Source organism: Orycteropus afer, unplaced genomic scaffold, assembly GCF_000298275.1.
Source record: "Orycteropus afer afer isolate SDZICR_OR568_19922 unplaced genomic scaffold, OryAfe1.0 scaffold00004, whole genome shotgun sequence".
In the NCBI taxonomy this organism is placed as follows: Eukaryota; Metazoa; Chordata; class Mammalia; order Tubulidentata; family Orycteropodidae; genus Orycteropus; species Orycteropus afer.
In genome coordinates, this window is record NW_006921591.1 from 28,315,703 (window position 1) to 28,330,846 (window position 15,144).

The window sequence follows — 15,144 nt, forward strand, 5'->3', positions numbered from 1 at the left end:
GGCAGTATCACTAAGGAAGTAGATTGCCTAATCTTTCTTCTAAGGAGTGGCTGCTGGATTTAACCACCAGCCTTCTGGTTAGAAGTCAAATGCCTTAGGCACTATGCCACCAGAACTCCTTAGTTCGATAAAGTAAAAACAATTTAATGGATAAATGCTTTTTAATTATTAATGTATTTGTTTATTAAAAAAGTAAAACATAAAGATACATATTATTCTGTTTCAGTAATAATAATATAATAACATAAAATTTTCTGTTCTTGAGACTTAACTTTGGAAAATTTATTAACTACATATAAATTTCAGTTTTCTTCACATATTCATGTTCAAAAGAGAGTAGTGTAATTTGTCTATCTTCTTTTATATCGATCAAATTGCTTTTATTAATTTTAAACTCATGTGAAGTTTTTCACATGATATAACAGATATACAAATAGGAAAGGTTTGAAATATAAGGATAAGTTTGGTAGAGATTCATAAAAACTCAGTTTCACAATTAATTCCCAAAATTGTAATACGGGCCTTTTTTTTTTTTTTTCAATCAGGATCAATTCTGCGAACTTTCAATTATCTCTTATCTTAATTATCTATTGCTACCATAACAAAAATACCTTAAGTGGATGTCTTTAACAAAGAGAAATTTATTTTATCCAGTTTAGGAGGCTAGGAGTCTGAATTCAAGATGTTGGTCCTAAGGAAAGGTCCTTGACTCCTTTTAACATCTGTGAGCTTATCATTCCTTGCAGATCCCCATGCCTCTTGGCATCAATCTTCCCATCCCTCTAGAAAGTTCTCAATGCAAGGATTTCAGGTTCAAAATTTGTACTATGTTCCCTGATTCTCTTTCATAGTAGTAAAACAAACAAACAAAAAAAAACCAAACTTACTGCCATTGAGTTAATTCCAATTAATAGTCACCCCCTTTGGGTTTCTGAGGTGGTAAATCTTTACAGAAGTAGATTGCCCAGTCTTCCTTCCATGGAGTGGCTGGTGGGTTTCAACTGCCAACCTCTGGCTAGCAGTCAAATGCCTTAGGCACTGTGCCACCAGAGCTCCTTTTCATGGTAGAAGTGAGGTCCTTTCTCACTCTGCTTGTTTCTCTCTCTTTTTTTTTTATCTTATAAAAGAGGTAACTCAAGCAAGTGTGTGACCTGAGTAAGGATATGACTTAAATAAGGATGTGACAAAAGTAAGGATAGTATTTGAGTAAGGGTTAGAAGGGAGTGATTTGAGCCAAACTCTGTTGTAAGGCTGTGAAACAAGACACCCTACACTAATCCTGACTCACTCACATAAAGAGGTTAGGATTTACAACACATCACAAAACAGAGAACAAGCACAAAACAGTGAGAGTCATAACTTAGCCAAGGTGACACTTGCTTTGGGGTGGATCAAATTCAATCTATGACATCTCTGAAATTTAAAGATTTTCAAAGATATTTCACCAGAAAATTCATGATAGATTTTTCTATTTTGTAAAAACAAAAATTCCCAAGTGTTTGGATATCTCTGAGCCCTCTTCAGGTGCAATTTGTGTCTCTACTCCCTGTAATGCTATACATTCATTTTACAGTAGAATTGAGTTAAAAAATGATAGCACAGTAATTGTACAGATTAAAAAAAATCAATATTCGAGTTCTTGAAAACAAATATGTATATTTGAGTCTGCATTTTCAGGGACCAAGTGTATATCTGGAGTTCCCTTTTTTAACTTCTCTATAGAATACAATATTCATTTCAAAAGATACTAGAATGTGCTAATTTGAAGCTTGCACATGCATTATTAAAGCTTACCATTAACCTCAACATGAATTAGTAGTTAAGATTAAACGAAGGAGTTGTGTTTTTGTTTTTTCTTGCTATAGGAGTGCATATTACTGATATTGTTTAGAATTGTCGGTGCATGGTGATAATAAAAAACTGACCTGCTTTTATTAATTTTCGTTGTTGCTTTTAGATTCTCTACATTCAGTGCAGCATCCTGCTTATAATTGGCAGACTGCTCCCGCCAATTTTCCCTTGTTATTCTCCTAACCATGAAGAGTCCTGCTTGTCATTTCGTGTTCCTCCATCAGTGTCTAAATGGCTGTTTTTGAATGGCTTGACAGAAGCATTTGTCCATATTACAATAATTATGATAATACATTAAATACCCTTGAAAGATAAGTAATGTCTTACCAATAAAAATTGGAAATTTGAGAGCTCCAGAAAAGGAGACAAAATGTCTCCCTGGGGGAGAAAGTTTATGGTGTTTTTGTAAGTTTCTTGAAAATCATCGAGTAGCTAAGTGTTTCTTTTGCAGCACAATACATACAAGGAAAGAGAACTCCTTAATTAGTAGTCTAGCCTCCTTTTTCTCCAACAATTTAGACTATTAATGGGACAAAGCTCTGTGGCTGTAGTGTGAAATAGAGTCCCTCATTCCTAACTTGGCCAGATTTGAAATATATGCAGTTGAGTGTCATTTTGTAATATGAGTGTAATAACCTCAATATAAATTTAATAAATTCAAGCCCAAGTCCTTTTGATTCATTAAGCAAGTGGTAAATGTCATAGTTTTGTAAGGATTTACAGCCTTGGAAACCCAATTGGGATCATTCTGAGTTGGCATCCGCTCAATGGCAGTGAGTTAGATTTTTTTTTTAACAAGGGGGATTAAATATTAATTGTATGTCAACATCCAATTTGTTTGTAGTATTGTGTTTTGTCCTCTGGGTGTACCAAAAATGTTTTTAATGTAGGTTGTTGTTGGATTGATTCTGACTCAGTGATCCCCACCGGGTTTCTAAGGTTGTAAATCTTTACAAAAGCGTGTTGTTGTTGTTGTTATGTGCTATCGACCCAACTCATAGTGACCCCTCCTTGGGTTTTCCAGGTGGTATCACTACAGAAGTAGATGCCCAACTTTCCTTCCAAGGAGTGGATGGTGGGTTTAAATCACCAGCCTTCTGGTTATCAGTCAATTGCCTTAGGCACTATGCTACCAGAGCCTCATTTTTCTCCCATGGAGCAGTTAGTGGATTCGAACCACTAACCTTTTGGTTATCAGCTAAATGCCTCAACCACTATACCACCAGAGCTTCTTATAAAGAGAAGAAGAGGCAGAAATATAGAAGATCAACCCCTGGCTAATCTTAACATGATTAATTAAACCCTGCCTTCCCTCCTCTTTAAAGAAGCTCTGGTTTCTCAGTAGGTTAAAGTATTTGGTTGCTAACCAAAGAATATGATTAGAACCCACCAGCTTCTCCATAGGAGAAAAATGAAGCTGGGTTATATCCACCAACTCCAGCAAGCTTCTCATATTCAAGTCATCCACCCACAGGGTCATTAAGTTATGTTGCATATATCATTCATTTGCTTACACTTTATTCATTCAATTGTTTCCAGCCAAGCATTTTATATATTTTAGATTTGACAGCCCACACAGGACTTAATACATTTTGAAATTGGAGTCTATGTCATAGGAAAAAGTGTTTAAAATTCAGGATTTGTAATCACATCACCTGGATTCAAATCCAGACCACCCCATCTAGTTTGGGATAACTTGCTTAACTCTCTGTGCCTCAGTTTCCTCATCTGTAAAATAATACTTGTCTCAAGGATATGAGGAAAATTTGAATTGATTAATTAAAAAAAAAAAAAAACTTAGAGAAGGGCCTAGTTTGTAGTGAGTACTAACATATTAAGAATTACTACTGCATTTCACAGATTATTGCCTAGTTCTAGAAAGAGTAGTTTGAACACATTGTTGTTGTCAGGTGTTTTTCAACTCATAGTAACCCCATTTGACAGAGTCAAATTATCCCAGAGAGTTTCCTATTATTTCCTATTCATTATTGGAGCAGATCTCCAGGTCCTGTGGAGCTGTTGGGTGGGTTCAAACTACCAGCTTTTCATGGGTGGGGATCTTGTGTTCCTCATTAACAACCCATTCTTGCTGTCTCTGAGGCAGATGGGATTTTTCACCACCAGCATTCCTCATTTAAACATGCCCACTGCCATTGATTCTGACCCACAGTGACCTTCACTGGGTTTCCAAGGTTGTAAATCTCCACAGAAGTACATTGTCCCATGTTTTGTTTATCTAGTGTTGATAAAACAGAATATGCCACAAATGTATGGCTTTAACAAACGGATTTATTCTGCTACAGCTTAGGAGGCTTGAAGTCAGAGTTCAAAGTACCAGATTGACAAGTAAAATGGCACAGTCCCAAGGTAATTAAGCAACATAACAGGCCACTAGTTCAAGTCCAGAAACAGTCCCCAGATCGGCAGGCAACATGGCAGGCTACTGAATGAAGACTCAGCTATATGAAGGGTCCAAGCATGCCAAAAAGCTGAAAACCTTTCTCAAAGCATCAACTTATATACTGGAAGCAGACCACATCCCTAAGACAGCTACTCAGCTGCTCACAGTAGCTTCCAACATGGAGTTGATTATGAGTGTCATCATTGGAAAAAACTTCATCCAGCTGCCCAGCCACTCAAAATCAGGCCCAGCCAAGTGGATATATAGCCTTAACTACCACACCCCATCTTCCTTTTTGTGGAGCAGCTGGTGGGTTTGAACCGTCAACCTTCTGGTTAGCAGTCAAATATTTTAGGCACTTTGTCACCAGAGCTCCTTTAGTTTAAACATAGTAGATCTTTAATACTTACTTGAATAAGTAATTAAATAGATTTCCCAAAGATCCGAATAAAAATATCTAACGAAAATTACAAAGTTGCATTTAGTAGGTACTGTACACTAATGGGCTAATGAATGAACCTTTGGCATTGCTAGATATTCCTATATACTAACGAGAATTAATTGATTATCCAATAAGCAAGGATATGCATGGGCTTAATTGTGCCCACTTGCAATCTGTAGTGCACAGTTACACATGGATTTCAGGACATCTCCCATGCATACCTTACTTAATGTAATCTGGTGCACACTGTGCTTACAAATTACCCTGCCTCTGTGTATAAGGCATGGTGCTAGGTGTGGGTGTACAAGAACTAAGGGATTGAAGCAGTATTTATCAAGAGGGACAGTGAATAAAAAGATAATTTTGCAGTAGGAAATAAATTTTATAGCAGATATAAACACAAACAGGTAACCTAACATGAGGGTGGGGGTGGTGGGGGTAGCAGTAGTCAGTAAGCCAGCCCTCCACAAGGATGTGCTTTCTGAGTGCAACTTATCATCCAAAAAGCCAGCATGGAAGGAAAGCTTTTAGCAAAATCCTTATCATCTCTCCCAGTCTTCACCCTGTGTTCAGTCAAGAGAAATAAACTTGAGACCTGTCATATCTCCACATGTGCTTGTTTGATTTTGAGCTGTATAAGGCTGCAAGGTGGCATTGGTAGCCAGAATAAGCAACAGGAATGGCTCTAGGGACCATATTCATTCATCATTTATCCTTTAATTGATGCCACCCAACTTATTCCCTTCAATTTGCTTTCCTTTAATGCCAAAGCCAGTTTACCTGCATTGATGACATGTATAGTTAAGAGAATATGCTCAGAAACTAACACATATTGAGTTCATAATGTGCAACATGCAGTTCTAGGGCCTCTATCTTTTCCTTAAAGCAGAAGCAGATTACCCTGTAAGCAAGAAAATCATGGACTCACTTGTGGTTACTTACTGATCTGTAGTGAATAATTTCATACGGTTTTAATCACATCTGAAAGTATGTCAATTGTTCACTACAGATTAGTAAGTAAGTACCAGTAAGCCCGTGTGTACCTTGATTACTGGGTATTCTGTTTCTGCCCCAAACACCAAGCTCACTGCTGTTGAGTCAGTTCTGACTCATAGTGACCCCTCCTTGGGTTTCCGAGGGGGTATATCTATGCAAGTAGATTGCCCAGTCTTCCTTCTGAGGATTGTAAATTTGAAAAGAGGCTTTGAGTCTTTAGAAAGGTGCTGTGGGGTAGGTAGTAAGATAGTTGTCAGTCATACCTAGAAGCAGAATCTTTGATGTGGTGAAAAAAATGTGAAATTGCTCATTAACCAACAATATCCCAAATCCACTGCTACGAGTTGATTCTAGCTCATAATAACCCTATAGGACAGAGTAGATCTCCCCCATTGGGTTTCCAAGGCTGTAAATTTTGATGGAAGCAGACAGCCTCATCATTTATCTATCTATCTATTTATTTATTTATTTATATTGTGATTTGGTGAAAATTTATAGAGCAAATTCACTTTCCATACAGTAGTTCACATACCCTTTGTCTCATGACATTGACCACAGTTCACCACAATGCAACAGCTCCCCTCCCACTTCCTCCCAGCAGTCACCTCTTCCCTGTCCATCCTTCCATGCACCCCTGCCCCCTGAGCTGTTTCCACTGTGCATAAACAGCCCTTCTTTCTCCAATGATTGTTCTCTCCAAGGAGTGTGTCTACCTCAGGTAGATACATATGCCTCAGACAGCCTCATCTTTCTTGCAGAGTGGCTGGTGGGTTTGAACCATTGACTTTCAGTTTATAGTTAGGCCTATTAACTGCTGAGCCACCAGGGATCCTCCAATTTTTCACTACAGATTAATCAACACACATAAATAAGCCCTTGCTTATCTTTCTTATTGGATAATCTGACACTGACTTAAAGTCATGATTCCCGCTCATCAGAAAGCACAACAGTTCAATCTGAGAGAATTATTTGAATTTTTGCTTACTGGGGCTCCTTATACTGAGAATGACTTTTGTAAGGCCACAGTAAGGAGAAAAGGACGCACAAAAGTGAGGTTAAAGAGAAGTTTTTTATTCTGAGTTTCCGGGGGAGGTTTACGGGCCCCCGAGAAGGGCCCGGGCGAGGTTCACGGGTCCCTGAGAGGGGCCCGGGAAGTCGCACCGCCTGGCTGGGGAGGGGAGGGTTTATAGTCTTGTGGAGGACCTAAGCGGGGACACTAAGGAAATAGTGGGGTCCAATTAGCTGTTAGTATGGGTCTGTACTTAATTAGCATGAGGGGGCTTCACAAGAGGAAGCTTGCCACTGCATGGGACTTTCCAGTCTGGGCGGGTTCTGTCACTTCGGTTGTCTTATCAGGCTGTCTCATCAGGGCTTGGCACCCGGAGGAAGCTGCTAACTGAAATGTTGGTGGCTTGGGTTTGGTTCCGCCTAACAACTTTCTGTTAGGTTTGACAGGGGATTGGCATTTGATCTTTAGCATCTCTGATAATTCAGACCTGATAGTTGATGATTATGCCAAATAACCATGTACTGTTTACATTTTGTATTATTATTTTGTTTATTTATTTTGTGGAGGTTGCAACTGCAAAGTGCTGAGAGGAAGAGAAAGTCTGGCTTATGAAGGCTCCAGTTACTCAAATAAAACTGTCCTTTCCTCAATCTCAATTTATAGTTAGCCTCTTTACTTTCTTCAGGCATGTGTAATAACGAGACAGGGAAATATATCCACTAGAACAAGATGGTAAAAAACTCTGCTTTTGAATCAGATTCTATTTACTATCTGTCTGAAAAACACTGAGCAAGTTTTTCATATGTCTCTGATCTTGAGTTTTCTCACATATAAAAATGGGATTAAACTAATGCTGGTTTCATAGACTTGTTTTGAGGGTTAAAGAATCCACAGCCAATTTTTAGTAGTGTTAGTCATAGAGTTAATCTACTATGCTGCCATTTTTCTCTTTCTCTCGCTTAGTCACCACATCATCATCATCACCATCAATATTATTTCTATCTTGCTGCCATGTGGGTTCCTTGATATTCATATTATTATAAATGTGTGGAAGGATTTGAGGAACTAGCCCAGTCCTGTAGGCATAAGACTTTGGTTTGATTCTGAGCATCACTGTTGTTGTTATTTGCCATCAAATTGAACTCGATTCATAATGAAATATCCTGGACGAGTGTAGTAGAATTCCCAGAGAACAAAGCAAAACTACTTAGCTTATCCTTGGAATAAGGGGGAAAACAGATTTAAACAAGTTCTATAGAGACCCTTTTATTAAGCCTTAGGATAAAGACAAAAGAAAGACAATCATCCAGAATGAGATAAATCATCAGCATGTACACAGTGCAGAAGGACAAATGGAGTTCACAGAGTCACAGCCATGGGGCTAATTATATACAATTTAAAGCAAGGAAATCATCACAAAATCATAATGGGTCACAGATCAATTCATCACTGTTGCACTGGAACTACAGAAGTGAATAAAGAACCATGATTAGGATCCTTAAATAACTGAATATTAAAAAGAGTTACAGAACTGATTCTGGGGGTTGACCATTTGGCTGTATGGTAGTCCTGATATTTTGTAGGTAGGAGACATGTTGAGGTGTCATCCTTCATGCTGTACACCTTAAGAGGCCACTATGTAACCAGACCAAGGTGGCTACAAGGCAATACCAGTATACCAATCTTAATTTAAATTAAAAAAGGACACAGTCAAGTTCTCTAGTTCTTTGTGTGAGCATAATGTACTTTCAACCACACTATTCCTGAGGGCAAACTGCTTCTCCCTAGGTTTGTCCAGGAACTTTTATATGCATAGCCACAGTGGTGGTTTAAAGATCAGAAGCAACTCAAATAGTCCTTTAAACTTATGTCAAGACTCAACATGGAGTTAGGGCCCCCAATCTAGCAGCCTTGCACAAACCAGGTGCTTCAGAATTTAAGCTCCAATACATCCCATGTCTACAGATATCCAGGACATAGCTGAAGCCAGAGTACATGTACAGAACCCAAAGCCTCAGCATTGGTATGTGTTTATCAGATCAGCACAAACAGCCTCGGTCCCTATCCTCCTTCCTGAATTCATATTGCAGATGCTAGCCTTGAAAAAGTAAACAAATAACATACAAAAACCTTAGGATGCGTTAAACCAAAACCAAACCAATCCCACTGTCAGTGTTGTTGTTGTGTTGTTACGTGCCATCCAGTCGGACTGACTCATAGCAACCCCTTCTTGGGTTTCCGAGGCAGTATCACTACGGAGGTAGATTGCCAACCTTCCCTTGAGGAGTGGCTGGTGGGTTTGAACCACCAGCCTTCTGGTTAGCAGTCAAGTGCCTTAGGCACTATGCTACCACTATTTGGTAATTGTTACTGTTAATTTCAGTGCGGCAGAGATTTCAGTTGAAGTCAATCCTTTTTCCCATTGATTTAAGATATACTTGGACGCTCAATACACTGATAACTTCCTTCTTTATCATTTTTGTTTTCGTTTTGGTTTCAGCTCCTTCCAAGATCACTTTTGCCATTGATGTGGGGAACGGCCCTGTGCAGCTCATAGTCCAGTCGCCTTCTCCTCTGAATGACAACCAATGGCATTATGTCCGGGCTGAGAGGAACCTCAAGGAGACCTCACTCCAGGTGGACAGCCTTCCTCGAAGGGTCAGAGAGACTTCGGAGGAGGGCCATTTCCGATTGCAGCTGAATAGCCAGTTATTTGTAGGTAGGAGACATGTTGAGGTGTCATCCTTCATGCTGTACACCTTAAGAGGCCACTATGTAACCAGACCAAGGAAAGTAGATATTTTATTTTAGGCTTGGAAAATGATTAAAATATGTCATAAAACATTTAAAATCATGAACTTAATTTTTCATTAATTCTTTCTTTCTGACTTCATTAGCTATAGCATTAGCAAATTTTGCAGTGGTCTCTGATTCTTTCTATGTCTGTTCTCTTTGTATATGTTACTTTCAGTCTCCATAAACCCCTGTTGTTTGTCATACTTGTGATCAAAATCTACTCATAGAAAAAGAATGTATCATCCATTTTCACCTTAATCCATGTGCTCTAAAACAGTGGGACTCTTCTAAGAGAAACCCAACACCTGATAATTATTGATAACAGTACAGTGAAATATGTTGTGCCATTTCAAAGGGATTTCAATCAGTATAATGGTGAGAGATGAGTATTCCTTTTTAAACTAGGCACTGCCTCAATACTCTGAAATCATTGGTACCACTTAAGTGGCTGCTTTATTGCTTGCACGGAGAGGCAGTCTTGCTCCACTAACAGACATCTGTCTACTGGCCTTTCCCAGGAGACTTGGAATTGGTCTACAATGTTTTGTTCATCTGAATATGCTGCTCCTGCTCTAAGTGGAGACTGGAAAGACTCAGACACCATCCTCTGAATCATTGTCTTATTCATTCAACACATACTTACCAAGTGCCTAAGACAGGCTTTGTTCCAACAGAAGAAAAGGATACTCTGTGGTTTAAAATCAGGAAAAGCGTGCATCAGGATTCTGTATTTTCACCACATTTATTCAACCTGTATGCTGACCAAATAAACCAAAAAGTTAGACTAGATGAAGAACACAGCATCAGGATTGGAGGAAGATTCATTAATAACCTAGGGCATGCAGATGACACATCCTTGCTTGCTGCAAGTTTAGAAGACATGAAGCACTTACTGATGAAGATCAAAGACTATGGCCTTCAATATGGATTATACCTAGCATACAGAAAACAAAAATCCTCACAAATAGTCCAATAAACAGCATCATGATAAATAGAGAAAATAATGAACTTGTCAAGAATTTCATTTTACTTGGGTCCACAATCACATCCATGGAAACAAGAGTTAAAAAATCAAATGACATATTGCATTGGGCAAACTTGATGCAAAAGACTTCTTTAAAGTGTTTAAGAGCAAAGATAACACTTTCAAGACTAAGGTGTACCTGGCCAAAGCCATTGTATGTTCAATAGTCTCATATGTTTATGAGAGCTGGACAATGAATAAAGAAGACAATAAAACAATTAAGCATTTGCATTGTGGTGTTGGTAAAGAATATTGAATATACTTATGGACCAGGAGCTGTGGTAGCATAGTGCCAAAGGCACTTGACTGCTAACCAGAAGACTGGTGATTCAAACCCACCAGCCACTCCTTGGAAGGAAGGTTGGGCAATCTACTTCCGTAGTGATACTGCCTCGAAAACTTAAGGAGGGGTCGCTATGAGTCAGGTACAACTTGATGGCACATAACAACAATAACAACAATGGACTACTAGAACAAGCACATCTGTCGTAAAGGCAGTACAAGAGGAATGCTCATTAGAATAGTCACTTCATTTCTCATACTTGGATCATGGTATCAGAAGGGATCAATCCCTGGAGATGGATATCATGCTATGTAAAGCAGAATGAAAAAGGGGAAAACTCAACAAGATGGATTAACATAGTGGCTGTAATGATGATGAGCACAAGCACAGCAACAATTGTGAGGATGGCACATGTCTGGGCAATATTTCTTTCTGTTGTACTTAGGGTCACTAAAAGTCAGAACTGACCTAACTATACCTAATAACAAGACAGGCTAGGTGCTTGTTTGGATGGTTGGGATTGATCTTATAGTCATGTTTGTGTGTGTGTGTGTGTGTGTGTGTGTGACAGATAAGGCCTGGGATTTTTAGCAAGAGTTCTATCATTAGCAGTTGAGCCTATTAAAATTGGCAAGATTTTAACTCTCTTGTTGTAATTCCTGGGGTTTTATAAACATAAGGGATTGTGTGTACAGGTGATAGTGTGTATGTCTGTATGTTGAAAGAGAGAGAGATGTCAGCAACATTAGATGTCACTCAAGGTAGAAAACCAGACTTATGCTTTAATTCAAAAAGGATTTCTTGAAAGTGGGTTGAACAGGGCTTGTAAAATTTAAAAACATGAAAAAATAGCTTTAAATGTTTTGTTGTTGTTAGGTGCCATTGAGTCAACTCTGACTCATGAGAACCATATGTACAACAGAACAACACACTGCCTTGTACTGAGCCAGACTCATATCCTTGATATATCTGAGTCCATGGTAGCAGCCACTCTGTCAATTCATCTCATTAAGGGCCTGCCCCTTTTTAGTTGACGCTCCACTTTAATGGGGAGTTCTGGTGTCATAGTACCTAAGGAATTTGACTGCTAACCAGAGGCTGTCAGTTCAAACCCACCAGCCTCTCCTCAGAAGGAAGATTGGGCAATCTACTTCTGTAAAGACACCACCTCAGAAACCCAAGGAGGGGTCACTATGAGTCAAATCAACTTGATGGCAGTGAGTTTGGTTTTGGTTTTTCCACTTGAACAAGCATGATAGCCTTCTCCGGGAATGGTCCCTTCTGAAAACATGACCAAAGTAGGTGAGACAAAGTCTCATTCTCACTTCCAAGGATAATCCCAGCTGCATTTCTTCCAGGACAGATTTGTTAGTTCTTCTGAAAGTCCACGGTATTTTCAATATTCACCAACACCACAACCCAAAAGCGTCAACTCTTCTTCATTCATTGTCCAGCTTCACATACATATGAGTGAATGAAAATAACATGGCTTGGGTTAAGCACGCCTTAATCAAAAACAAACATCTTTGTTCTTCAGCACTTTAAAGAGGTCTCTTACAACATATTTTCCCAGTGCAATATATTGTCTGATTTCTTTATTACTTCTTCCATTGGTGTTGATTATGGAACCAAGTAATATGAAATATTTGACAACTTCCATCTTTTCTTCATTTATGCTGATGCTGCTTATTGGTCCAAGTGAGAGAATTTTTGTTTTCCTTATGTTAAGATGTAATCCATACTGGAGACTATAGTCTTTAATCTTCATCAATCAGGGCTTCAAGTCACCCTCACTTTCAGCAAGCATAGTTGTCATTGTATCGCAGGTTGATAATGACTCTTCCTCTAATCCTGATACCATGTTATTCTTCGTATAGTCAACCTTCTTGGATTATTTGCTCAACATGCAGATTGAATAAGTATGGAGAAAGTATGCAACCCTGACACACTCCCTTCCTGATTTTAAACGATGTATCCCTTGTTCTCAAAATAGGACTGGGAAAGAGCTGCATCATCAAAGTAAATACAGCCTTACTCATATGGATAAGGTAAAGTTTTCAAGACCTCCATTTACTGATATGGCACCACTCAAATTGAGGAGAAACAGCTGCAGACATCCATTAATCATCAGAACATGGAATATAAGAAGTATGAATATAGGAAAATTGGAAGTTGTCAAAAATGAAATGGAATGCATAAAGATTGATATCCTCGGCATTAGTGAGCTGAAATGGACTGGTATTGACCATTTTGACTCAGACAGCCATGTGATCTACTGTGCCAGGAATGATAGTTTGAAGAGGAATGGTGTGACATTCATCATCACAAAGGATATTTCAAGATCTGTCCTGAAGTACAATGCTGTCAGTGATAGGATAATATCCATACACCTACAAGGAAGACCCCTTAATATGACTATTATTCAAATTTATGCACCAACCACCAAGACAAAGATGAGGAAATTGAAGATTTTTATCAACTTCTGCAGTCTGAAATTGACCGAACATGCAATCAGGATGTGTTAATAATCACTGGCAACTGGAATACAAAAGTTAGAAACAAAGAAGAATCACCAGTAGTTGGAAAATTTGGCCTTGGTGACAGAAATAATGCTGGAATTCGTATGGTAGAATTTTGAAAGACCAATGACTTATTCATTACGAACACCTTTTTTCAACAACACAAATGGTGGCTCTACACATGGACTTCACCAGATGGAACACAAAGAAATCAGATTGAAAACATCTGTGGCAAGAGACAGTGGAAAAGCTCAATATCTTCAGCCAAAACCAGGCCAGGAGCTGACTGTGGAACAGACCATCAACTGCTCATGTGCAAGTTCAACTTGAAGTTAAAGACAATTAAAACAAGTCCAAGAGAGCCAAAATATGATGTTGAATATATCCCTCCTGAATTTAGAGATCATTTAAAGAATAGATATGATGCATTGAACAACAATGACTGAAAACCAGAAGAATTGTGGGAAGATATCAAGAACATTATCCATGATGAAAGCAAGAGATCACTAAAAAGATGAGAAAAGAAGAGAAGACCAAAATGGATGACAGAAGAGACTCTGAAACTTGCCCTTGAGTGGAGAGTAGCTAAAGCCAATGGAAGAAATGACAAGATAAAAGAGCTGAACAGAAGATTTCAAAGACCAGCTTGAGAGGACAAAACCAATAACTATAATGAAATGTGCACAGACCTGGAGTTTGAGAACCAAAAGGGAAGAACACACTTGGCATTTCTCAAGTTCAAAGAATTGAAGAAAAAATTTAAGCCTTGAGTTGTAATATTGAGATTCTATGGGCAAAATATTGAATGATGCAGGAAACATCAAGAGACGATGAAAGGAATACACAGAGTCATTGTACCAAAAAAAACTGGTCAATTTTCCTCAATTTCAGGATGTGGCATATGATCTAGAACCAACGGTACTGAAGTCGAAGCTGCAATGAGAGAATTGATGAAGAACAAGGCTCCAGGAATTGACGGAATACCCATTGAGATATTTCAACAAATGGATGCCCCATTGGAGGCACTCACTCGGTTATGCCAAGAGATTTGGAAGACAGCTACCTGGCCAACTGACCGGAAGAGATCCATATTTGTACCCATTCCAAAGAAAGGTGATCCCACAGAATGTGGAAATTATCGAACAATATCATTAATTTCACACACAAGTAAGATCTTACTGAAGATAATTCAAAAACGGTTGCAGCAGTATATTGACACAGAACTTCCAGAGGTGCAAGCTAGATTCAGAAGAGGACATGGAACAAGGGATTTCATAGCTGCTGTCAGATTGATCTTGGCTCAAGGCAAAGAATACCAGAAAGATGTTTACTTGTGTTTAATTGACTATGCAAAGGCATTTGATTGTGTGGATCATGACACATTACAGATAACATTGAGAAGAATGGGAATTCCTGAACACTGGATAGTACTCATAAGGAACCTATACCTTGATCAGGAGGCTGTTGTTCGAACTGAACAAGGGGACACTACATGGTTTAAAATCAGGAAGGGAGTGTGTCAGGGTTGTATCCTTTCCCCACACTTGTTCAATCTATATGCTGAACAAATAAATCCGAGAACCTGGACTATATGAAGAAAGATGCGGCATGAGGATTGGAGGAAGAATCATTAACAACCTGAGATACGCAGACGATACAACTTGGTTTGCTGAAAGTGATGATGACTTAAGGCACTTACTGATGAGGGTTGAAGAATACAGTCTGCAGTATGGATTACATCTCAATATAAAGAAAACAAAATTCCTCACAACTGGACCAATGAGCAGCATCACAATAAATGGAGAGAAGATTGAGGTTGTCAA

The 15,144-nt window shown here is 38.7% G+C and overlaps 1 protein-coding gene across 1 annotated transcript in view; it reads left to right on the plus strand.

Annotated features, from left to right (window-relative positions):
- Positions 1-15,144, plus strand: part of CNTNAP5 (contactin associated protein family member 5) — a 1,495,600-nt gene that overhangs the window by 1,218,004 nt on the left and 262,452 nt on the right. Inside the window, exon 17 of the mRNA XM_042780525.1 lies at positions 9,200-9,418. Within this exon, the coding sequence (XP_042636459.1) occupies positions 9,200-9,418 (219 nt within the window). The remainder of the gene's footprint in view (positions 1-9,199; positions 9,419-15,144) is intronic.